This window comes from Ambystoma mexicanum, chromosome 5q, assembly GCF_040938575.1.
Source record: "Ambystoma mexicanum isolate Mex_15411 chromosome 5q, UKY_AmexF1_1, whole genome shotgun sequence".
In the NCBI taxonomy this organism is placed as follows: domain Eukaryota; kingdom Metazoa; phylum Chordata; class Amphibia; order Caudata; family Ambystomatidae; genus Ambystoma; species Ambystoma mexicanum.
The window spans coordinates 1,184,480,560-1,184,507,506 of record NC_090933.1 but is presented as its reverse complement, the minus strand read 5'-3'; the positions used below and the strand labels follow the sequence as shown (position 1 = coordinate 1,184,507,506).

General features: G+C 49.7%; 1 protein-coding gene across 1 annotated transcript in view; it reads left to right on the top strand.

Annotated features, from left to right (window-relative positions):
- The window catches only part of LOC138498369 (secreted protein C-like), a 94,788-nt gene extending 72,453 nt beyond the window's left edge, over positions 1-22,335 (top strand). Inside the window, exon 2 of the mRNA XM_069622151.1 lies at positions 22,196-22,335. Coding sequence (XP_069478252.1) covers positions 22,196-22,335 — 140 coding nt within the window. The remainder of the gene's footprint in view (positions 1-22,195) is intronic.
- Positions 22,336-26,947: the final 4,612 nt, after the last annotated feature.

Sequence of the window (26,947 nt, the reverse complement as noted above, 5' to 3'; positions counted from 1 at the left end):
AACCCTCCACAGGAGCACATGAAACAAGCCAAAAATGGATTAACATAAATGTACAACTACTCACTGAGCATCAACCAGCCCCTAAAACTGCTCCTCAACTGGTTTCCTTAAAATATGCTTCTAGATTGCAGTCTGGAAGGCAAGTGGAAACGGCTGCCAGGAACAGAGGCAGAGAGACACTTTACTGTTCCAACCAATTGCAAGGGGGAGGGTGCGGACAGGATGATAGCCAGAAACAAACAAAGGACTGCACCCCATTGACTGATCCCTCTACAGGCAGGCCAGCAAAGAAAACGGGGTGGGAGGCCACATAAAGCACAGGAAACACCCACCAGGATAGCACAAACTAGTCAAAAAAACGATTTAAATGCATGTAAATATGTTCTATGTACAGTCCTTAGGAGTAAGTGCTATATAAATGAATCATTATCATAGCACTTAATTGCCCCAGCAAACCTCGACTTAGATGCATGATGAGAGACAAAGGTCCGTATTGCCCAAATTCACTAAATCAGAAATATATGCACACATGTATTGCTAATAGTAAACACTAGCATGAGTGCACACACTGTTGACGGACCTCATGCAATGATGGGTAACATCAAATGGATATTACCATGCATAATGCCTCCAGCTTGTTATGTTGTGAATGGACAATTGAATGTTGAAGTCATATCCATTCATGAAATGAAATCACAGAATGTCAAGAGAAGCTACTTTCCTATGCAGGACAAGACATAAAGCGTCACATGCTGCATGAAGCCACCCGTTGAGTGTATATCGACCTCCAAGTGATGCCTTTCGCAGAATTGGTTATGGTAACTTGTGTCTTTCATCAGATACAGACTCTGTGCATCATTTCCTATTGCAGTTTAGTTGTGGCATAATTTCTGGTGATCAGCAGCTTAAAGTCTATTGTGTGTTCCACTTATATTACACAAATCATATGGAGTAACACAAAGAGGTTTCACAATCTGGTGCTTTGTAGTCGTGATCCACTGTTGACAGTTGTGTGTCACATTGTGCATAATTTACATAGTGCTGCCTCAGGGAGGATGCATAGTTGTTTGGTGGAGGCTCCCACCTGGTCTTTACTGGAACGTCTTGTACATTACCACACAATGTATGTTCAGTTCATGCTTAGCTTGGCCAAAGTTTAGTGTAGTTGCGCAGCCACTTTCAAGACTGTCCAATACCATGGACTGTGTTTGGGGGTAACTGGAATATTGCAAGTATTCTGCTCTGAGGGGACGGCAGCTTTTGGGTAGCAGCACCCCATTCTGGGGTGGCTGCAGACGTCCTCTGTGGCAAGATTCTTCTTTGCCAGCCACTTCACGTCCTATCCCTATACCCCCAACCACCGTCTTGATGTCCACACACGTTTTCATCTCCCTGGGCATTTATCAGATTGTTGGGCTCTTGCCTGTTCTTGTTTGGGGACAGAGCATGAATCACTGTTGTAGAGATGTTCATTGGGAAGCCTGATGTACTCCCAATATCCACTAGGAGAGCTGTTCACTTCTAGCAATGCTCAAACCTTCCATTTTGCATGCAACGCCACCTTGTGGCTGATTATGCATTATGTATTTTGAATTGTTTTATTACTTTCGATTTTGTATTTTGTATTTAGAGATATTTTGTGTGTAAGGTTTCATTTAAAAACAAATCACAATAAAACATTCTTTTTATACACACGCCCATGTTGCAAAGGTTCATGGAAGTTGATTCGCAGATGAAGCTGCTAATGTCTCCGAGGCGCATCTATGGTGACTTGTTCTCCACTGGCTGCAATAGCTGACTAGTGATTTCTAAGTTCATTTTAGTTATGCTTGGTGGCAATGTTTTCTGAATCCTTGAGGTGGATTGCTATTTGTATCAAAAGAAATTATGAAGAAAGTGTGAAAGGAAAATGCTGAGTTCCCAATCTTTGCTGCTTAGAAATTCTCTTTGCTTGGTTCCTGTCTGGGAACATATGGATAAGACATGCCTGAGTTTGGACCACACATGGGCAAAAAGCTTAACAGCGCTATGCATATTTATTTAGACGTCCCTGTTCTTTTGGAGGGAAAACACTTTAATTCAATTTATTATAAGACGTTCAAGTGTAGTACGTGTTTTGCAGGCATTTTTAAGTATTTTAATGTATGTGATATACAGTAATGTAATTTACATTTATATCACAAGGAACAGTCACAATATTTACATTACAATGCATGTTGTTGTTTGAAATGTCAGTTTACAGTTATCATCCCTAGATTCCGTAAAAAAAGTTTTGCCGGTCAGAGCTGTTGTGTAAAGGCAACTAAGTTATGGCTCCACCCACCTGCTTCGATCAGATCTGTTGATAAACTTCTGACTTTTCAGAAGTCACTAAAACCTTTTCGGTTCACAGTATTTGATGGCTCTTCACCCTCAAAACCTGGCTCTTCCCTCCTGCAACCTGACGAACCCATCCCCACCTTAGCCGTGCCACTATTTTCCTCATAAGGATATCTCCAGAGTAAGGTTAAGTATAGCTCTGTGCAGACCTTACAAACAGATTCCATGCCCGCACCGAAAGCAAAGAACCAAATAGAGTTCAAGGGTACATATCACACACCACTTCGTTGCACCCTAGCCACATGCGCGGCCGGCCACCCGCACGCATTCTCCTCCATTCACCAATCTAAAACACAACGCAGAACTCTGCCATCAGAATGCAGCTAAGCCCCATGGCAAAAATTCAATCTAGCTGGACACATAATAATGATCCTCCTATAACCCTGGAATTAGCTGACTACCTCACTGCATCCATCCACATGCCTGATCGACATGGGTAGCAAACTGGGACCCGGCCGTGCCACCCAACTACCTTTTGGCCAAATGCAGACACACACATTCCAAATCTTCTGACAATTTTCCCATACCTTGGCCTTCGGTCCCCGAGGGCGTTGACTCAGAAGCACTTTGAGGCCATACCAATGGGATAAAAGTGCTCTACAAATGACAAACTACTAGTACCACTACTTACAGACCAGCAAGAACACTTGAATTGTTTCCTCTACTTGCTTCGGAAAATTGCTTGCATGAATAAAAAACTGGGTTGGGTGTTCCTAAAAGTATGTTATGTATTATTTATTTATTTATTTATTTATTTATTTATTTATTTATTTATTTATTCACAACATTGTTCCCAAATGTATTTAATGCATGTGCAGATCACTTTACATGCAAAATGTGCGCCTGATGCAAAATCCACATGTTGGGCATTTGACAACAGTGGAAAAGTCCAGGCTTTTTATTTTTTATTAATAATAAAGTGATTGGGGTAACTCCATCTCTTAAGGGTGGATTGTTAACTAGACCCTGCTTTCATCAAACGTAATGCCAAAAAGCATAATGTACACCTGTGACCAGCAACATCTGTATCCAGATCTGCTGTGTCTACTCTGTAGTGGCACAAAGCAGGTTCAGAGTTCTCAGGTTCCCTGTCTGAGAGCTAAGGGGGACAGAACAAGTGTGTTAGCAAAGATGCTGCATTTAAAACCCACACCTCTATTCCATAAACACAAAATTATGAACTACTACCAGCCTAGTGGCAGTTTAATATTTGAAGATAGGTCATACCTGAGTTTGGGTTATGGTGCTGGTATGTCACATCATGATTATAGCGACACTGTATCTGTATCATGCACATTTTGATCAGTTGTGAGGTAGGGTAAAACCTCTCTCCAGCAGTCATCAGTAGGAGCTGTCCTGAGAAACATGATGCAAACCCTAAACACAATGACTAGTCTCACACCGGGTGCTGCATACCAAAGGGCCTTTGATGCAATGCGTCTGAGAAGGTGATAGGGGTAGCACAGTTAGCAGTCTGGGTGTGATGCAACCAAACAAAGGCCACTTGCCAAAAAGCCAGGGATTGGACCCCTTAAAGCAGGCTTTCTTTCCTCCAACCCCCTGGTGCCTTTTGCCAATACAAAAGGAGGTTTCCAACCCCTTCTTTGATTCACTTTTCAACCATCCAGCATCCAACCAATCAAACCGCATTTCAGTTTTGTTCACCGCATTTGAACCACAAGGATCTGCTGGTGCTTCTTTTGGCCCTCACTCAAGCTCTGAACTCCTGCTGCACCCTCCAGTCGACATGCTGCTGTGCCACACCAGGTAGAGCCCACCACCAATCTGGCTCGAACAACCAACTCACCACTGCGGATGATAGTGAACAGCCACCGTGCAAACATAGCAAGGGACCATAAGAGTTACAGCTTTGAACCACAGGATGGTGACTCAAACCACCAGAGCACCACATCACACACCGTCCTGACCCCAGCAGTTACCAATGTTTCCAACCGGCTGTAACTTCAAACTGATCAGGACGAATCAATCCAAACTGCATCGCTCGATGGCCACCTTGTCACCTCACCAAGCACCCACTTCAAACTTGAAGCCAGATTGTTGCCTGGACCAAAACAACTCGATGAGTCTGAACTTGGTTTGACCCACAGTTGCAGCATCTCAGAACCTGGATCGACACCTTTGAACCACCTAAACTTGGAATAAGGTACTTTGAAATGACACTGTTCCACTCATCCAACTTTGTATGCCCTAGATATTGGATATGTCGCTTTAGTAGCTAGTGCTTACACGATATAATCTTTTTGTACTCTTTGTTGCATTTCATGCCTGTTTTCCTCCTTGATAATAATCAAGAGTGTGGCATCATTATTTCCTCAATGGTTCTGTCTTCCTTTGCAGGGGTGGGTTTTTGGTGGTGTTTATGATAGTTGATTGTACAAATGATTTTTGAAACTAAAGTACATATTTTGATCGTACCTTTGTTCGCATTCATTTATTTTGGAACTGTTGCACTATTGCCGCGTGGGTTGTTGCTGGCTCACATTCACAACCTTTCTGAGAGCACAACCTTCCCTCAGCTTATGGTACCACAGAAGGTGAAAGAGGTGTATCTCTTGGCCGTGCCTGTTTTACCTTTATAATTGGGAGCACTGTTGGTTTGTAGAAGTGTGGCGACTGAGTAGGCCATTTAGCCACTAATCATCCTTGTACTCTTGCAGAGCAAAGTCATTTCATCACAAAACTAACTGGGTGTGGAGGGGGGTTGTTGATGAATTTCTTGAGTGCTTCACTGATTGCCAGAAAGATGAGAGCAGGGATTTGCCCTGCACATCAAACTCTTACTGACCATGGTGTGACCTATTGCAGGCCAGGCACAAACAATGTTCTTTTCAGAGCTCAGACTGACCTACAGAGACCAGCATGCAAATGGAAAGCAATGCATGAGCACGCCTCTTTTGTTTCAAAATTCCACTTTCGAAATTGGGTTGAAAATGTAAACTGTCAATTTCAGTTGATTGACCCATGAAGGTCCAGCAGCTAAAATATGCTCCCAGTGCTGATGTGGGTGGACCCATACCCTGACCTTCTAGTTGATATTTCCAGATCTGCACAACTCTTACAGCCACAGAGGCCAAACTCCCTTGCTTTTTGGTATCACTAAAATAAGAGACATCCTTTGCAGATAGAATTGTCAAACCCACGTAAATATTACTTGCAATTCATACCATTTGGGTATGACATCACTTCTTGATCAGTGTTTGTGTTGCTGTAATTGTTTCACTGATGATAATGACATGGTATTTTAAATAGTGCTTTCAACAAAGCACTGTACATAGAACATTTAACATACAAGTATCATCCAACCAAAGTTGTTACTTATTTAGCAACATTGGAAGAATACAAGGCTGAGATGGCCTTTCCGGGATGTGAACCTGCAACCTACAGATGACACATGGATCACACCAGAAAGAGCTTAACCTGCTGAGCTATGTTACCAGCTTAATATGCAGTGTTTGGTGCAAAGAGGCAGTGCTGAACACGTATGTTGCCTCTGGTAATATTCCTTATTGGTGTTATTCTCTGCTCTATATTCTCCTAAAATTGCATTCCACTCCTGATGTATTTTTACCTCCCATTGGGACAGGACGAGGAAAACCTCACAGCAAGTGATGAACAAATATATCTCTTGGTGCTATTTGCCCCCTTTATGTGCATTGGAGACTGCTCCTGTCACTCAGCAATGCAGCACCCCATGTGAAGTCTCTTTTACAGAACACCTTCCCAAAGATGCAGTCCCGCTATAGCCTCTGGAGTGAAACACTCGAATTCCCAGGTCAGGCTTTCTGATTCCATTAATAATATATATATATATATATATATATATTCAGTGAAAAAACTTTGTTAAAGGGACGTTATGGTTCCAAAAAAAAATGAAAAACCCATGAAATTCGCCAGTTATGGTAAGCTAAGCAACCATAACTCGCGCCACCACCGTGCACTGTTAAGACTAACACCCACGACATCAAAGATGACATCACAAATGTCATTGATGACATCACTGATGACATCACATGTGTATGCACTTTTTATGAAATATGTGTACAAGGGATTCTTATTATAATGTTGCGAAAAAAGTGTCAAGGATAATTGCAATAAATATCATTCCCTAATTAGTGATTTGAATGATGCATTGATATAAATAGCATTCTATTATGGGGTTCTATCTAGTATACTAAGCTACTCATGCAGAAATATAGCATTGTGTGCAGCGTACAAGATGAAGGTATAATATTCGTAATGTTAATATGTTGAATAATGAAATGATAATTGTTTTCTTAATAGATTTTTGTGTACTGTGAAATATGTAATAAGTAGCTAATAAAACCCATGTATTACATAATTGCATTACTATAGAAAAAACACAAAGAGACAAGAGCACTTACCAATATGGGTATATACAGGGAAAGTGAAGTAAGCAAAAAAGCAGAAACAATTCATAACCTAACTAATTATTTTCATGCAAATAAATGATTGCTCTGTTTCAAAGCTGCTATTTACCCTATGTATATGTATCACTTGATGTGATTGGACCTTAAGGAAAGTAGTGTGAGTACAATGTATACAAATATGACCATATACAGGGAAAGTACAGCCATAAAAAAAACAACAGAACTATCAGAAAGTGCTGATAAGTCTATTGATTATCTTTATGCACAAAAAGGATTGCTGTCTTTCAAGCTTGTGTCTTCCGCTATGTATATGTTTCATATGATGTGACTGGACTCTAAGGGAATTACTGTAAGAACCTACTTGAAGGATACGTCTACAAATAAAATAACATTTTTAGTTTCTGACTGTTACTGAAGAAAACCATGTGGCCAGAAATGTCAGCAAAAGAAAAAAGAGTGAGCCAGACATGTGATGTCATCAGTGATGTCATCAGTGACATATGTGATGTCATCTTTGATGTCGTGGGTGTTAGTCTTAGCAGTGCAAGGTGGTGGCACGAGTTATGGTTGCTTAGCTTACCATAACTGGCGAATTTCAAGGGTTTTCAGTTTTACTTGGAACCATAACATCCCTTTAACAACGTTTTTTCACTGAATTGCATCGGTTTTTAGTTGCGCAACTTAACTATAATGTCCCTTTAACAACGTTTTTTCACTGAATTTCATAGGTTTTTATTAGTGCAACTTAACCATAACGTCTCTTTAACAAAGTTTTTTCATTGAATTTCATAGGTTTTTATTAGTGCAACTTAACCATAATGTCCCTGTAACACATTTTTTTTTAACTGAATTTCATAGGTTTTTATTAGTGCAACGTCACCATAACATCCTTTTCAATAGATGAAGACCACTATCATCTTAGGTCCTCAAAGTGGGAACCCCGGGTGGTAAAAAAAATATTTTTCTTCCCAAAGCGGGACACCTGCGGCGTCCCGGTGTAGGAAGGAAAATCTTTTACCAGGATGGCCACAATGGAAATGGAAGGCGGGATGTATAAAGAGAACACAACAGGGCATCAGCGGGGGGTGGGGGGGAAAAGGAGGAAGACACGGGTATGAGTGGGGAGTGAGGGGAACAGTAGGGAGACACGGGGCATGAGAGGGGATGGGGGGGAACAGGGGAGACAAGGGGCATGAGGGGGGCTGGGGAGAAAAGGAGGGAGACAAGGGGTATGAGCAGGGGGAGGGGGGGAACAAGAGAGAGACACGGGCCATGAGCGGGGGGTGGGCGGAACAGTAGGGAGACACGGGGCATGAGTGGGGGGTGGGGGGAACAGGGAAGACACATGGGCATGAGCGAGGGGTGGGGGGAACAGGGGAGACACGTGGGCATGAGCGGGGGGTGGGGGGGACAGGGCACACACAGGGCATGAGCAGGGGGTGGGGGGAACAGGGGAGACAAGGGGCCATGAGCGGGGGTGGGGGGGAAAAGGAGTGAGACACAGGTATGAGCGGGGGGTGGGAGGAACAGAAGGGAGACACAGGGCATGAGAGGGTGTGGGAGGGTCAGGGAAGACAAGGGACATGAGTTGGGGGTGGGGGGAAAAGGAGGGAGACACGGGGCATGAGCAGAGGGTGGGGGGGAACAAGAGAGAGACACGGGCCATGAGCAGGGGGTGGGGGGAACAGTAGGGAGACAAGGGGCATGAGTGGGGGGTGGGGGGAACAGGGGAGACACGTGGGCATGAGTGAGCGGGGGGTGGGGGGAACAGGGCACAACAGGAGCATGAGCAGGGGTCGGGGGAACAGGGGAGACAAGGGGCATGAGCAGGGGGTGGGGGGAAAAGGAGGGAGACACGGGGCATGAGCAGGGGGTGGGGGGAACAAGAGAGAGACACGGGTCATGAGCATGGGGTGGGGGGAACAGTAGGGAGACATGGGGCATGAGTGCGGGGTGGGAGGGAACAGGGCACACACGGGGCATGAGCAGGGGGTGGGGGGAACAGGGGAGGCAAGGGGCCTTGAGCGGGGGTGGGGGGGAAAGGACGGAGACACAGGGCATGAGCGGGGGTTGGGGGGAACAGGGGAGACACGTGGGCATGAGCGGGGGGTGGGGGGGATCAGGGCACACACGGGGCATGAGCAGGGGGTGGGGGAACTGGGGAGACAAGGGGCATGAGCGGGGGTTGGGGGAAAAAGGAGGGACAAGGGGCATGAGTGGGGGATAGGGGGAAAAGGAGGGAGACACAGGGCATGAGCAGGGGGTGGGGGGGAACAAGAAAGAGCAAGGGCCATGAGCGGGGGTGGGAGGAACAGTAGGGAGACACAGGGCATGAGCGGGGGGTGGAGGGGAACAGGGGAGACACGTGGGCATGAGCGGGGGGTGGGGGGAACAGGGGAGACACGGGCATGAGCGGGGGGTGGGGGGAACGGGAGGGAGACACGGGGCATGAGCGGGGGGTGGGGGGGAACAGGGCACACACGGGGCATAAGCGGGGGGTGGGGGGGAATGGGAGGGAGACACGGGGCATGAGCAGGAGGTGGGGGGACAGGGCACACACAGGGCATTAGCGGGGGGTGGGAGGAACAGGGCACACATGGGGCATGAGCAGGGGTGGGGGGAACAGGGGAGACACGGGGCATGAGCGGGGCATAGCGGGTAACACGAGGGAGACACGGGGCATGAGCGGGGGGTGTGGGGTAACACAAGGGAGACACAAAGCATGAGCGGGGGTGGGGGAACAGGGGAAACACGGGGCATGATCAGCAGGTGGGGGGAACAGGGGAGACAAGGGGCATGAGTGGGGGGGAAAGGAGGGAGACACAGGGCATGAGCAGGGGTGGGGGGAACGGGAGGGAGACATGGGACATGAGCGGGGGGTGGGGGGGAACAGGGCACACACGGGTCATGAGCGGGGGTGGGGGGGAACAGGGCACACACGGGGCATGAGCAGGGGGTGGGGGAACAGGGCACACACGGGGCATGAGTAGGGCGTGGGGGTTAACACGAGTGAGACACAGGGCATGAGCGGGGGGTGGGGGAACAGGGCACACACTGGACATGAGCAGGGGTTGGGAGGAACAGGGGAGACACAGAGCATTAGCGGGGGGTGGGGGGAAAAGGAGGGAGACATGGGGCATGATAGGGGATGGGGGAACAGGGGAGACACGGGGCATGAGCGTGGGGTGGGGGGTACAGGAGAGAGACACGGGGCATAAGCGGTGGTTGGGGGGAACGGAAGGGTGACATGGGGCATGAGCAGGGGGTGGGGGGAACAAGTGAGACACGGGCATGAGCTGGGGGTGGGGGGGAACATGAAGGAGACACAGGGCATGAGCGAGGGGTGGGGGGAACAGGGCAGACACGGGGCATGAGCGGGGTGGGGGGTACAGGAGGGAGACACGGGGCATGAGCGGGGGGTGGGGGGAACAAGAGAGAGACACGGACCATGAGCGGGGGGTGGGGTAACAGTAGGGAGACACAGGGCATGAGCGGGGTGTGGGGGGTAGAGTGGAGACACGGGGCATGAGCGGGGGTGGGGGGAACAGGGGAGACACAGGGCATGAGCGGGGTTGGGGGTAACACAAGGGAGACACAGGGCATGAGCGGGGGGTGGGGGGTACAGGAGGGAGACATGGGGCATGAGAGGGAGGAGGGGCGTACAGGAGGGAGACACGGGGCATGAGCGGGGGGTGGGGGGAACAAGAGAGAGACACGGGGCATGAGCGGGGGGTGGGGGGAACAGGAGGAAGATACGGGGCATGAGCGGGGGCTGGGGGGTAACATGAGGGAAACACGGGGCATGTGCGGGGGTTGGGGGGAAACACAAGGGAGACACGGGGCATGAGCGGGGGTGGGGGGCAACAGGAGACACACGGGGCATGAACGGTGGGTGGGGGGTACACGAGGAAGACATGGGGCATGAGCGGTTGGTGGGTAGAACACGAGGGAGACACAGGGCATTAGCGGGGTGTGGGGGAACACGAGGGAGACACGGGGCATGAGTGGGGGGTGGGGAGTAACACGAGGGAAACACGGGGCATGAGCGGGGGGTGGGGGAACACGAGGGAGACACGGGGCATGAGCGGGGGGTGGGGGGCAACAGGAGACACGGGCCATGAGCGGGGGCTGGGGGGAACACGAGGGAGACACGGGGCTTGAGCGGGGGTTGGGGTGGAACAGGGGAGACACGGGGCATGAGCAGGGGTTGGGGTGAAAGGGGAAACACCGGGCATGAGCAGGGGGTGGGGTGGAACAGGGGAAACAAGGGGCATGAGCGGGGGGTGGGGGGGAAAAGGAGGGAGACACAGGGCATGAGCAGGGGGTGAGGGGTACGGGGGGAGGTACCGGGCATGAGCGGAGAGTGGGGGGAACAGAGCAGACACAAGGCATGAGCGGGGGGTGGGGGGTACAGGAGGGAGACACTGGGCATGAGCGGGGGGGTGGGGGGAACAAGAGAGAGACACGGACCATGAGCGGAGGGTGGGGGGAAAAGTAGAGACACACGGGGCATGAACAGGGGGTGGGGGGAACAGTGGAGACATGGGGCATGAGCGGGGGGTGGGGGGAACAGTGGAGACATGGGGCATGAGCGGGGGTTGGGGGGAACAGGGGAGACAAGGGGCATGAGCAGGGGGTGGGGGGGAAAGGAGGGACAAGGGGCATGAGCGGGGGCGGTGGGGAAAAGGAGGGAGACACAGGGCATGAGCGGGGTGGAGGGGAACAGGGGAGACACGTGGGCATGAGCGGGGGTGGGGGGGAACAGGGGAGACACGTGGGCATGAGCGGGGGGTGGGGGGAAATGGGGAGACACGTGGGCATGAGTGGGGGTTAGAGAGGAAAAGGAGGGAGACACGGGGCATGAGCGGGGGGGGAACGGAGGTAAACACGGGGCATGAGCGGGGGGTGGGGGGAAAAGGAAGGAAACACGGGGCATGCGCGGGTCGGGTGGGGGCAACAGGGGAGACACAGGGCATGAGTGGGGGGTGGGGGGAACAGTGGAGACATGGGGCATGAGCGGGGGTTGGGGGAACAGGGGAGACACAGGGCATGAGCGGGGGGTGGGGGGTAACACAAGGGAGACACGGGGCATGAGCGGAGGTGGGGTGTACAGGGCAGATACTGGCATGACCGGGGTCAGGGGGATCAGGGCACACACGGGGCAGGGGGTGGGGGGAACAGGGGAGACAAGGGGCATGAGCAGGGGGTGGGGGGGAAAGGAGGGACAAGGGGCATGAGCGGGGGGCGGGGGGGAAAAGGAGGGAGACACAGGGCATGAGCGGGGGTGGAGGGGAACAGGGGAGACACGTGAGCATGAGCGGGGCTGGGGGGGAACAGGGGAGACACGTGGGCATGAGTGGGGGGTGGGGGGAAAAGGGGAGACACGTGGACATGAGTGGGGGTTAGAGAGGAAAAGGAGGGAGACACGGGGCATGAGCGGGGGTGGGGGGAACGGAGGTAAACACGGGGCATGAGCGGGGGGTGGGGGAAAAGGAAGGAAACACGGGGCATGAGCGGGGCGGGTGGGGGCAACAGGGGAGACACGGGGCATGAGAGGGAGGAGGGGCTACAGGAGGGAGACACGGGGCATGAGCGGGAGGTGGGGGGAACAAGAGAGAGGCACGGGGCATGAGCGGGGGGTGGGGGGAACAGGAGGAAGATACGGGGCATGAGCGGGGGCTGGGGGGTAACATGAGGGAAACACGGGGCATGAGCGGGGGTTGGGGGGAAACAAACACAAGGGAGACACGGGGCATGAGCGGGGGTGGGGGGCAACAGGAGACACACGGGGCATGAGCGGTGGGTGGGGGGTACACGAGGAAGACATGGGGCATGAGCTGGTGGTGGGTAGAACACGAGGGAGACACGGGGCATTAGCAGGGTGTGGGGGAACACAAGGGAGACACGGGGCATGAGTGGGGGGGTGGGGAGTAGCACGAGGGAAACACGGGGCATGAGCGGGGGGTGGGGGGAACGGGACGGAGACACGGGGCATGAGCGGTGGATGGGGGGAAAAGGAGGGAGACACGGGGCATGAGCGGGGGTTGGGGTGGAACAGGGGAGACACGGGGCATGAGCAGGGGTTGGGGTGAAAGGGGAAACACGGGGCATGAGCGGGGGGTGGGGGAAACGGGACGGAGACACGGGGCATGAGCGGTGGATGGGGGGAAAAGGAGGGAGACACGAGGCATGATCAGGGGGTGGGGTGGAACAGGGGAGACAAGGGGCATGAGCGTGGGGTGGGGGGGAAAGGAGGGAGACACAGGGCATGAGCAGGGGGTGGGGGGTACGGGGGGAGGTACCGGGAATGAGCGGAGGGTGGGGGGAACAGAGCAGACACAAGGCATGAGCGGGGGGTGGGGGGTACAGGAGGGAGACACTGGGCATGAGCGGGGGGTGGGGGGAACAAGAGAGAGACACGGACCATGAGCGGGGGGGTGGGGGGAAAAGTAGAGACACATGGGGCATGAACGGGGGGTGGGGGGAACAGTGGAGACACGGGGCATGACCGGGGGGTGGGGGGAACAGTGGAGACATGGGGCATGAGCGGGGGTTGGGGGGAACAGGGGAGACACAGGGCATGAGCGGGGGGTGGGGGTAACACAAGGGAGACAAGGGGCATGAGCGGGTGTGGGGTGTATAGGGCAGATACTGGCATGACCGGGGTCAGGGGGATCAGGGCACACACGGGGCATGATCAGGGTGTGGGGGGAACAGGGGAGACAAGGGGCATGAGCGGGGGGTGGTGGGGAAAGGAGGGACAAGGGGCATGAGCGGGGGCGGGGGGGAAGGAGGGAGACACAGGGCATGAGCGGGGGTGGAGGGGAACAGGGGAGACACGTGGGCATGAGCGGGGGTGGGGGGGAACAGGGGAGACACGTGGGCATGAGCGGGGGGTGGGGGGAAAAGGGGGGACACGTGGGCATGAGTGGGGGTTAGAGAGGAAAAGGAGGGAGACACGGGGCATGAGCGGGGGTGGGGGGAACGGAGGTAAACACGGGGCATGAGCGGGGGGTGGGGGGAAAAGGAAGGAAACACGGGGCATGAGCGGGGCGGGTGGGGGCAACAGGGGAGACACAGGGCATGAGCGGGGGGTGGGGGGAACAGTGGAGACATGGGGCATGAGCGGGGGTTGGGGGGAACAGGGGAGACCCAGGGCATGAGCGGGGGGTGGGGGGTAACACAAGGGAGACACGGGGCATGAGCGGGGGTGGGGTGTACAGGGCAGATACTGGCATGACCGGGGTCAGGGGGATCAGGGCACACACGGGACATGAGCAGGGGGTGGGGGGAACAGGGGAGACAAGGGGCATGAGCGGGGGGTGGGGGGGAAAGGAGGGACAAGGGGCATGAGCGGGGGGGAAAAGGAGGGAGACACAGGGCATGAGCGGGGGTGGAGGGGAACAGGGGAGACACGTGAGCATGAGCGGGGGTGGGGGGGAACAGGGGAGACACGTGGGCATGAGCGGGGGGTGGGGGGAAAAGGGGAGACACGTGGACATGAGTGGGGGTTAGAGAGGAAAAGGAGGGAGACACGGGGCATGAGCGGGGGTGGGGGGAACGGAGGTAAACACGGGGCATGAGCGGGGTTTGGGGGGAAAAGGAAGGAAACACGGGGCATGAGCGGGGCGGGTGGGGGCAACAGGGGAGACACGGGGCATGAGCAGGGGGTGGGGGGAACAGGGAAAACACAGGGCACACACGCAGCACGAGCGGGGGGTGGGGGGAACGGGAGGGAGACACGGGGCATGAGCGGGGGGTCGGGGGGGCATAGGGCACACACGGGGCATGTGCGGGGGATGGGGGGAATGGGAGGGAGACACGGGGCATGAGCAGGGGGTAGGGGGGAACAGGGCAAACACAGGGCATGAGCGGGGGGTGGGGGGAACAGGGCACACGCGGGGCATGAACAGGGGTGGGGGGAACAGAGGAGACACGGGGCATGAGCGGGGGGTGGGGGGTAACACAAGGGAGACACAAAGCATGAGCAGGGGGTGGGGGGGAACAGGGTAGACACAGGGCATGAGCAGCGGGTGGGGGAAAAGGGGAGACAAGGGGCATCAGCGGGGGGTGGGAGGGAAAAGGAGGGAGACACATGGCATGAGCAGGGGGTTGGGGGCAACGGGAGAGAGACACGGGGCATGAGCGGGGGATGGGTGGGAACAGGGCACACACGGGGCATGAGCAGGGGTGGGGGGAACAGGGCACACATGGGGCATGAGCGGGGGCTGGGGGAACAGGGCACACACGGGGCATGAGCAGGGGGTGTGGGGAACAGGGCACACACGGGGCATGAGCAGGGGGTGGGGGTTAACACGAGGGAGACACAGGGCATGAGCGGGGGGTGGGGGAACAGGGAAAACACGGGGCATGAGCGGGGGGTGAGGGGGAACAGGGCACACACGGGGCATGAGCGGAGGTGGGAGGAACAGTGGAGACATGGAGCATGAGCGGGGGGAGGGGGGAAGGAGGGAGACACGGGGCATGAGCAGGGGGTGGGGGGTAACACAAGGGAGACACAAAGCATGAGCAGGGGGTGGGGGGAACAGGGTAGACACAGGGCATGAGCAGCGGGTGGGGGAAAAGGGGAGACAAGGGGCATTAGCGGGGGGTGGGAGGGAAAAGGAGGGAGACACATGGCATGAGCAGGGGGTTGGGGGCAACGGGAGAGAGACACGGGGCATGAGCGGGGGGTGGGTGGGAACAGGGCACACACGGGGCATGAGCAGGGGTGGGGGAACAGGGCACACATGGGGCATGAGCGGGGGCTGGGGGGAACAGGGCACACACGGGGCATGAGCAGGGGGTGTGGGGAACAAGGCACACACGGGGCATGAGCAGGGGGTGGGGGTTAACACGAGGGAGACACAGGGCATGAGCGGGGGGTGGGGGAACAGGGAAAACACGGGGCATGAGCGGGGGGTGAGGGGGAACAGGGCACACACGGGGCATGAGCGGAGGTGGGGGAACAGGGCGCACACGGGGCATGAGCGGGTTTGTGGGGGACCGGGCACACACAGGGCATGAGCAGGGGGTGGGAGGAACAGTGGAGACATGGAGCATGAGCGGGGGGAGGGGGGGAAGGAGGGAGACACGGGGCATGAGAGGGGTTTGGAGGGAACAGGGGAGACACGGGGCATGAGCGGGGGTGGGGGTACAGGAGGGAGACACAGGGCATAAGCAGGGGTTGGGGGAACGGAAGGGAGACACGAGGCATGGGCAGGGGGTGGTGGGGACAGGGGAGACACGGGCATGAGCTGGGCATGGGGTTGAACACGAGGGAGACATGGGGCATGAGTGGGGGATGGGGGAACAGGGCAGACACGGGGCATGAGCGAGGTTGGGGGGTACAGGAGAGAGACACGGGGCATGAGCGGGGGGTGGAGGGATCAGTAGGGAGACACGGGGCATGAGCGGGGGGTGGGGGGAACAGTGGAGACATGGGGCATGAGCGGGGGCTGGGGGGTACATGACAGATACTGGGCATGAGCGGGGGGTGGGGGGTACAGGAGGGAGACATGGGGCATGAGCGGGGGGTGGGGGGAACAAGAGAGAGGCACGGGGCATGAGCGGGGGGTGGGGGAACAGGAGGGAGACACGGGGCATGAGCAGGGGGTGTCGGGTAACACGAGGGAAACACGGGGCATGAGCGGGGTGTGGGGGGAAACACAAGGGAGACACAGGGCATGAGCGGGGGTGGGAGGCAACAGGAGACACACGGGCATGAGCAGGGTGGTGGGGGGTACACGAGGAAGACACGGGCATGAGCGGGGGTGGGAAGAACATGAGGGAGACACGGGGCATGAGCGGGGGTGTGGGGGGTAACACGAGGGAAACACGGCGCATGACCGGGGGTGGGGGGAACACAAGGGAGACACGGGGCATCAGCGGGGGTGGGGGGAACATGAGGGAGACATGGGGCATGAGCGGGGGCGTAACACGAGGGAGACACGGGGCATGAGAGGGGGGGTGGGGTGGAACAGGGGAGACACAGGGCATGAGCATGGGTGGGGGAACAGGAGAAACACGGGGCATGAGCGTGGGGTGGGGGAACAGGGCACACACGGGGCATGAGCGGGGGGCTGGGGGGAACAGGGGAGACACGGGGCATGAGCGGGGGTGGGGGGGAACAGGGGAGACACGAGGCATGAGCGGGGGTGGGGGGAATAGGGGAGACACGGGGCATGAGCGGGGCGTGGGGGGAACAGGGGAGACACAAGGCATGAGCGGGGGTTGGGGGGAATAGGGGAGACACGAGGCATGAGCGGGGGGCGGGGGGAATGGGAGGGGGACACGGGCCATGGGGGGTGGGGGGAACGGGAGAGAGACACAAAGCATGAGCGGGGGAGTGGGGGGAACGGGAGGAACACACGGAGCTTACTGTGCAATGCTTTGATGAACCGATGAACAAAGATGGCGGGCGTCTCTCACAATACGATGCACTGCACGCTTCACGGCAGCCAATACCAAAGCACGTCAGATGTCCGCAGACACGAGCAAGGGCTTGCCCAATCCCCATTTTTTTCACTTACATTTTTGTCATTTTTAATAAAACTACAGGACTGATTTACACCAAATAAAAAGAAAAAGCACGCATTTGTGACCTAGCCGCCACTCCCGCCGCCAAATTTGGTGTAAATCCGTCCAGCGGTTTGGGCTGTAGGCATGAGCAAAGTTTTTTCCCATTATGTCTATGGGAAAATAAGAAGTTTTGGAACCCCCCTATAACTTTGCCCCCCCTAGACCAAACCTCACCAAAGTGGGCCATATACTTTTTTTGCAAAGTTTGGTGAGGATTCGTCCAGGGGGAGCGAAGTTATAAGCCGCCCAAAATGTGCTCTTCCTATGGAAACAGCAACTTAACCATAACTACATGGCCACTACCGTGGCCATGTGATATATATATATATATATATATATATATAACATATAAGAGCAATTAAAAATGTCGATCCAACATAACCCATGGCTCTACATTTCCAAGAAAAGTACAGAGGGAAACTTGAAGGCATTAGGTATTTTGGTGTACATACGATTCCAAAAACAGCAAGGGGAGGCAATCGGGAACTCCTTTTGAGGCAAATGGAAACTAGATACATCTTAGACTTTGAAACCAAAAAACCTTAGGGCCACAACTTAGATGAAGAACTATATACCTTTTTTAGGAACTTAATTTGTCCTGATAGCTTCTCATTAATTTTATGTACGGACTTTTAAGAGGTTCCCCGTTTCCAACATGTTTGTTTCTAGTTCCAATTTCTTCCATGATTAGTGTTTTAATTGATTTTTTGATTTGTTTCCTCTTTCTGTAACACAAATTGTATTCTCATATCATTGCTAATGCCCTCTGTTGCAATGAGTAGTTTGCTTGCACCGTTTTTAGGATACTTGTTTTTCAAAAGCATTAAGGTTAGAAGGTCTATTAATTCAATATTTTGTTGTCGCATAGAGAATTGAATGCACTTTAGACTCTAGTATATATATATATATGTATATATATATATATATATATAAATGTTCCCTTATGCTATTTTCTGATAATTTTTCACATTTCTTCTTTTTATCGGGGTGATCAACAAACTTTTTGTTGTAATATTAACTAATACAGGAAAACATATAGTCACATGCACACCTAATTATTTTTGGTTCGATAACATCTATTGCATTCTTCCCTGTATTTAAGGTTTTTATAAGAATAGGCAACCAATCTTATGGACGTTTAGAATTGATAACCTTTGTTGTAATTACCAATTCACGTGTTTTTGTTTAGTACAGAATTTTTAAGCACTACGCACTTTTTTCATCCGAAATTTGGAAACAATTAATGGTAGTTTACTTTGTATTTAAGGCTCTCAAATGAATAAGTAACCCATTTTATGGATGTTTAGAATTTATAACCTTTGCTGTAATCAATGACATGTGTAATTTTTTTTAAGTAGAGAATTCTTATGCACTAAGCACTTTATTTATTCCAAAATTGGAAAAATATTAGGCGGTCGTTAACTGCACGTTGCACTTTAACAACTGTGAGTTGTACCTTGTGGCTCCTAACTGCACCTAGCACTTTAACAGTATTTTACTGTAAATTGCATGTTTTGCACAGTGAGCAAGAGACCAGTAGCTGTATTTGAATAGGAATTCTTCATAAATATGGAGTTTAGTCAACAAAGATCTTGTGCACTATGCACAAAAAAAATTCAAAATTGACCATCATGCATTTTCTTAATACACATGTATTTTAGTTAACAAAGACCACGTGCACTATGCACAGATTTTTAAATCAAGCACGGATTCGCTAATATTAAGAAACATTGAACGCTAAGAGCCTTTTATTTTGTAATATTTTATATGCTTAATGTATAGATCAGCGATGTGTTAATGGTTCAGTTTATTTAAACCAACGCGTTTCAAAGCAAATACTTACAACAAGTTTAAAATACGGCAAAAAAGACTTTAGGTTAAATTATTTTGTTGTCATGCTTAATTTGCAAGCATGTCCTTGCTTGGATGTTCAGGTTGTTCAAAGTTTCTAAACCCAATCAAAGATGGTGGACCTTAACACAAGACCACAAAGAACTGTTTGCGACTCTCTATGTTACAACCATAGAGACTATGTTAGTATAAGTCGTCCCTTCTTTGTGTTTGTCACCCCTATCATGAGCAAGTGGTTTGTTACCGCGAAACGCGTCGTTTTCGTGTTATTTTGTCTGTCCTGGACATTTTATTTATTGAAGTATATTTCTTTGCTGACAAATCCATGGTCTGCTGCCTCAGTGTTTTGCAAGGATTTTCGTATGCAAGACTGCTTCCTGGAGTGCCATCCACTTTCCCTGCACCTTGGTACAGAGACATTTACATATAAACACGCCGAGGGAAAAATGGCGTTGGAAGGAGCACCCGCTTTTCTAACCAGCAGCAAAACTCAGCATCCGTTTTTTTTCCTTCAAAGGAGCCGCGGATCTTTTTGCTATGGATTGCCCAGGACTTATTCAAGTATTGGGAAGCAACAGTTCCAGCCTTCGGTGACGGACTTGCCGCATTCGCAGCCGGAAACACCTTGCCATCGGAGGGTGGAGGCGCTCCTGACCGTTGCGGTAGGTTCAACACTGATTTCTTTGGTTTACTGTGTTTTTTAAGCAAATTAGCTTCACCTAAACTGGGCTTCCGTTCATGGAATTGTTCCTTTAGCACTAAAGTGCATAGTGAACTTTGCAAGGGAAGTGAGAATTACTTCTCTGGTGAGATAGCCACCCATTGTCAGCAATCTTACACGACAATATGTCTACACAAAAGGACAGAGAAAATGCACGTAAGGAGCAAGCAATGTTTTTATATTGTGAAAAGCAAACCTGCGCCGCTGCAAGCAAGCCTAACGACAAACCACCAAACACTCACTGTAATGAAGAAGTGAGACTTCTTAGAGAACTTGAAAAGCTCCAAAGAAGGGAAATCAGTAAATGGTTGGAAGAGTATTCGTTGCAGACTTACATCGATGTGGGATGAATCCCGAGAGGTTTACGAATATTAACTACACCAACATTTGAAGAGCAGGACCCTTTCATGTTGGAAGGATGGGGTGAATCGAGAAACAGATGCTCAGTGACATTTCTGAATATTCTTATCAAATATGCAAAGATTGATCGTCTAAAGGCATTGTCTAAAATACAAGAGATTGAAGAACAACTCAAAAATGCCAATCAAAGCGAAGAAGGAAAAGCTATTCGAGTTAACATGGAAAAGGGACTGAAAACATTTGAGGAAGAAATCAATGTTATATATATATATATATTTATTTATTTTTTAATTCTTGGTTCAACCATAAAAGCGATTTTTACAAGAAAGAGGGATCCACAAACTTTTGCTGAAGTCTCTGTCTCGTTTTGAATTTTGATTTTCTGTAGTCGTGGTTTTTTCAAATCTGTTCCATTTTAGCCGTGGCTGTCACCCAGGCTGTCTTCTCTCCTCCAATCAGCCGTGGCCACCAAAGGTCCTCCTTGTATATGTGGGCCACAGCTAGAGTGTTTTCCGAGTATGGTTTCCTGATGTGATCAACCCCTGGGCATGATAGTAGCAGGTGTCTGGTTGTTTCCACCTCATTTTGGTTGTTGCAGAATCTGCATTTGTTGGAAGTAGACTGACCTCTAATTTCTAGAATTTTGTTGTCTGAAGGAGGTTCAAGCGAGCGCTCAGGAATGTGTTTCTGAGCTTTCTGTTTGGTTATCTAGCCACAAAAAGTTGTATTTCGTGGAGCTTCCATACCTGCGGTGGCAGGTGGGCTACCAGTTTGCATGTTGCAGTTGTATCCGATGTTACAATCCAATCGAGTTTGTTCATTTTCTTTTAGATTTTTGTTGGATTGTCGATCAGGTCTTTTTTCAAGCTTTGTATCTCACAGAGTTTAGCCTCCGGTGCTTTTTCCTACAGGTTTAGATGGTTGCAGCGATTGCCTGTTAGCTCTTCGTGTATGGCCTCAAGTAGCTTTGAACGATTTTCCAGCAAGATTGTTCTAAACAACATCATTGTGTTGCGCTCCACCACCGCCTCCAGTGACAGCTGGCTCAGTTCACGCCTTATCAAAACCATTGGAGTTGAGTTTGGCAAATTAAGGACCTTTCTGCAGAAGTAACTTTCCAGGAGTTTCCAGATCTTTTTGGGTAGGGTTGGCATAGCTTCGGCTCAATAGCAAATCGATGGTACAACTTTGGCTTTGAAGAAGTTTATAACAGGCAATAATGCACTATATTCTCTTAAAATGTATTTAATTCAACTCCTTACGTATTTTTACCTCCCATTGGGCCAGGACTGCCTATTAATGCAGACTTTGTGTGTTTCTGCAAGTAACACAAAGAAGAGCTATGTGAGTGGCCAAGCATTGGAATTCAAAAGGCCTATCTTCCATTACAAAAGGAAAGGTCGAACCGAAAAGAAGCCTTTAATTCACATTTTCACGAGTAAATGAAAGGCCCCTTCAACATGAAAAGCAGGGTTTTCAAACACTGAAACTAAAATGACTTTGCATGTGCGTTTGCAGTTCTAAATCAGGACACAAGAAAAATGCTCCCCTGCTAAAATAAAGATTTCAGGGAAAATGCGGGATGTGTGGCAGCAAGATGCAATATATTCCATTGACCATGCCATACTAGCAGATAAGTTCATGTCCGTAGCAAACTGTTCGCAGGCCGCCACCAACTGGCTACTTTCTTTCTTATCCTACAGATCCAGCAGGGTTTGTGGCAACAATGCCAAAGCACCAGCAATCCAGACACTATTCGGAGTGCCACATGGCGCCGGTTTGTCGCCGTGCATCTATAACATCTTCATGTCTCTCTTTTTTGCCCATCTTGCCCAGGAGGGCATTCTCTTTTCCAACTATGCCGATGACACTCAATGCGTCATCCCTCTTACAGGCCAACCTGAGGAGGATGAAAAAGAACTTAATCGCATCTCTGCCATGATAGAACAATGGATGATGCTGAATAATCTTGCTCTTAATCGTAGCAAGACGGAACTCATGGTCGTGGGATCTGAAGCATTGTGGCCAAACTAGACCCAGCTTATAAACACTTCCAGCTGGGAAACAGACTAATCCCTACTCTTCCTAAGGTTAAAATCCTGGGTGTGGTTTTGGATCAATCACTCATTATGAAATCTTATGTGGCCAGTACTGTATCTTCTGCCACCTATTATATTAAACTACTGTCCCACCTGCGACCTTTCATCTCACAATCCAACGCAGAGACCATCGCTAGAGCCATTATTGGCTCTAAATTGGATTACTGTTGTAACTTATTAGCAGGATCCAGTAAAAAAAACATAAATCGTCTTCAGGTGGTCCAAAACCGAGCAGTCAGAGTGGTATCGGGTCTTACACTCAGGGCACATGTGTCTGAGGCACGGAGAGCGCTACACTGGCTGCCTGTAGACTCAAGAATCTCTTTTAGACTCATGGTCCTCACATTCAATTTCCTTAAAGGCAAGATGCCCGCCTATCTTCAAAGGTATATTGGAATAAAATCATTGATTAGAAATCTTCGGTCTAACAACCAGAACTTGCTCCACCAGCCCAAAGTTAAAAGTAAAAAAGCACAATGTGGTGCCTTTGCCTTTGCAGCACCAGCGCTCTGGAACACTTTGCCAGACCAACTGAGAAACTCAGCAGCTCTGGGCTCCTATAAGAAGGGACTTAAAACTTTCCTCTTCAAATAGTCGCACTCAGTCTGAGGTTTCTTTCCTTAGATTTCCCGGCCGACTCTCTCATTCTTTTTTGTGTCTTGTCTGCGCCCTCACACCTATGGGTCTATGGTTGCGCTCTACAAATGTAATAAAGTAAAGTAAAGTAAAGTAAATTCAAATATATTTAATATGTTTTAAATGCAAAATACAGGCAGCAGTAGAAAAGGCTACTTTGTTTCCATGGGTCACATGTAAATTTAATTTAGGCCCGAGAGAGACCCTGCTGCTTGTTGTTGGGCATCTTTTCAAAGGCATGCTTGGCTCTTTATCTGTAAGGGAAATCTCACAGCCGGTGTATAAATATGTACGACAGGGTCAGATCAACAGAGACCCAGCCCTGGATGGGGGAAAACACTATGAGATAAATAGTTTTGAGATCAAAATTGTTATCAACTTCAGATAACAGGACACAGTGCCAGATTTCAGCATAGCTTTATGGAATCCAGGGAAGAGGTGAACTGTCTGCCGCATGATAAGGGTCTCCTCAGCCCACCAACTTTCAAACAACAAAGAGGCTAATGGATTTTAACCTGGCCTTAAATTAAAAAAAACATTCAGTCCCAGAGGCTCAGGTCACAAGCTTGAGCATGCCAAGAAATGAATCTGGCCTGAAGAGAGAAAAGGTAAGAATTGCACACATGTGAAGCTGACCCAATAGTTTAAGCGGTCTATTATAACTAGTGGTTTTCTCGGCAACAATAAGTCAGAATGCATCCATTCATAGGACATTTGAAAGCTAGTAACAAGCTGGTTATTCTGATATAAATTTGACCTACATGAATTATTTGGAAATCATGTTATCACATGAATTCTGTTTCTGTCTGCCCAGAAAAGGTCTAGAATTTAAGAATTGGTGAGCTGATGGGTTATAGAATTAGGTATCAGGAGATTAAATTGCATGTTCATAACTGTCATACTTTTTGTATAAAAATTGCCAGCGACCGTGAAACATGCTGCAAACACGGCTCTCATTTTATCAAATCCCCCTTGATTAGCTGAAGCAGAATATAAGTATGTCATGGCATTTATGAGTACATTAAAAAGGTTTGCCATGCAGGTACTTTTTGGTTGAGGTTGGGCATAAGAAGAAAAATGAATCTCAAAGGAGAGTTGCAATATTTCTGTTGTAGACTCCTGACTCCTGAACCAATCCTTAGAGAGAGGCTTCACTTGGGGGTTTAGAGAAATGTGAAGGTCAAATCCTTGTTGCGAGATCATCCATGGGAGGTGCTTAGAGAGTAAAAAGGGCTTGAACTATGCAAAAGGGAACAGCTTCCAAAAAATCACCAAAGGGGTTCTGCTGAAATTTCATTTAGGTGGAAATATTACTGGGGAGACTTCAACACAGAGGCTGTGAGACTTCCATGGAACCAAAGAGGGAGGATTGCTGTGGAATTCAATTGACTGAAGTGGTGGCTAGAATCCTGTTTTTCCTTAAGAGCAAATCCCTGCTCAGTTTGCATGGGTGCAGAGCCCAGAGATTTCCAAAAGTAAGTAGATTGTCCAATAAAATATCAGAGTGGGAATCTATTTAATTAACCCATTCCTGTTCAGAGTGGGTTCTATTCCATTAGTGGGTCGGGGGGGGGGGCGAAATTGTGTAGACACTAATCCTATTTGACTGTATATTAATTTAATTAACTCCCAAATAGATTGATGCAGGGGGGCGCTTGGAAGAATTCAAAACATTCACCCTCTCTTCTAGCAGGAAGATACAAGATAGTCATTTAATTTAATTGGGGTGCCCTGATTTTCCTGTTCACCCCTAACTTCTCTATGGAAAAGGGGGATCCTTTCCGAAAATGAAAATTCCCAACAGAACCCCTTACCAAAACTTGTTGTTAAACAAATAATATACTTGCCACCAAAATGAAATTGGTACTTGTGACCATCCCCAAAGCTTGCCTTTCATCCCAAAAGATACTTGTCCTAAAAACCTGCTTTTAATAAAAGGTATCCATATATTAAAATAAAATGTCCAACTGTCACCACTGTTTCTGAAATGCATTTAACCAAGGGGTGCCCTTGGCCCCGCAAACAGAAATTAACAACTGCCCAACTTCCCCAACACAGGCCCTTAAGTGAAGGGGAGTCTGAAAAACCAAAATTCATAATCATCCCCATTTTAATGTCCAAACTTCCCAACACAGGCCTTTAAGTGAGGGCGTTCTGCAAAACAAAATTCCTTAGCTGTCCCCATTCCCTAGACCTAGCCTTTGAACAGCAGGGTGCTGCATGTCATTGATGCTTCTGTTTTTGGGGACGGGGAGAAGTGCTTTACTAAAGTGAGAGCTCATGTATCCAACACTGAGCTATGATGTATGTCTTGTTTTAAATAAACCCTGTGCCTATTCCTAAACTACATTTTGGAGACATTTGTGCCTTGTGCATTTTTACAAATCTTTGATTCAACTGCTAGCATTCTGAGTGTGCAGGGAACTCCACATATCAAGCATTGGGGGTGAACAAGTTTTCATAAAACAAACATTGTGCCTATGCTTGACACTAAAGAAACTCCCAGACAGAAACGTGAAGATTATGTTCTAGTATTGTACTGTATTATTATTATTGAAATTCAATTTACAGTAGGCTTCTCGGGAAAAGAGTTTTGACCAGTTTATGTAGCCTGTGTTCCATGTGTGTAAGACAAAAGCAAATGCAGAAACAGTGTGTTTAAAAGTACAACCTACAGAAAAGTGTGTTTTGTAATTGAAATTGTGTTTTCTGCCACAAAGAAGGTGACATGTACGATTAAACAAAATTTATATAAATTGAGCTCATAATTTAAATAAATATATACCCCGGCCTGGTTCCTGTCTCACTCTGGGCACAGGAGGCGGGGGGCAATGGGGGTTTATGTGGATGTATATGAGTCTTCAATAAGGCCAGCTCTAAAAAAAACTTTAGCCTGTGTTGTAGGGCTTCTTGACTGGGACCGAACAGAACTCCCCAGGTTAACAGTGGTCTCAATATAAAGCTACACTACACAGGCCAAACACCAGGTCTTCATACACATAAAGCAGGTACAGGCAGAACATCAGTGCTTCGTCCACTTAAAATATACATAGGCCAAACATCAGTCCTTCGTCCACATAAAGCACACATAGGCAAATCATCAGTCCTTCGTCCACATAAAGCACACATGGGCAAATCATCAGTCCTTCGTCCACATAAAGCACACATAGGCAAATCATCAGTCCTTCGTCCACATAAAGCACACATAGGCAAAGCATCAGTCCTTCGTCCACATAAAGCACACATGGGCAAATCATCAGTCCTTCGTCCACATAAAGCACACATGGGCAAATCATCAGTCCTTCGTCCACATAAAGCACACATAGGCAAATCATCAGTCCTTCGTCCACATAAAGCACACATAGGCAAAGCATCAGTCCTTCGTCCACATAAAGCACACATAGGCAAATCATCAGTCCTTCGTCCACATAAAGCACACATAGGCAAATCATCAGTCCTTCGTCCACATAAAGCACACATAGGCAAATCATCAGTCCTTCGTCCACATAAAGCACACATAGGCAAATCATCAGTCCTTCGTCCACATAAAGCACACATAGGCAAATCATCAGTCCTTCGTCCACATAAAGCACACATAGGCAAATCATCAGTCCTTCGTCCACATAAAGCACACATAGGCAAATCATCAGTCCTTCGTCCACATAAAGCATGCACAGACAAAACATCAGTGGTTTGTCCACTTACAATAAATATGCAGACGAAAAGCATCAGTCCTTCGTCCACATAAAGCAAGCATAGGCAAATCATCGGCCCTTAACCAACATAATGTACTCTTGACAAACTGATTCATGGTTGATGAGATCTAGTAGATGAGTACTTTCCTTACCCCGGCATCAAATTCAACAAAGCAGCAATTTTACACTTGCAATTATCCCTGGAAATTAAGCAAT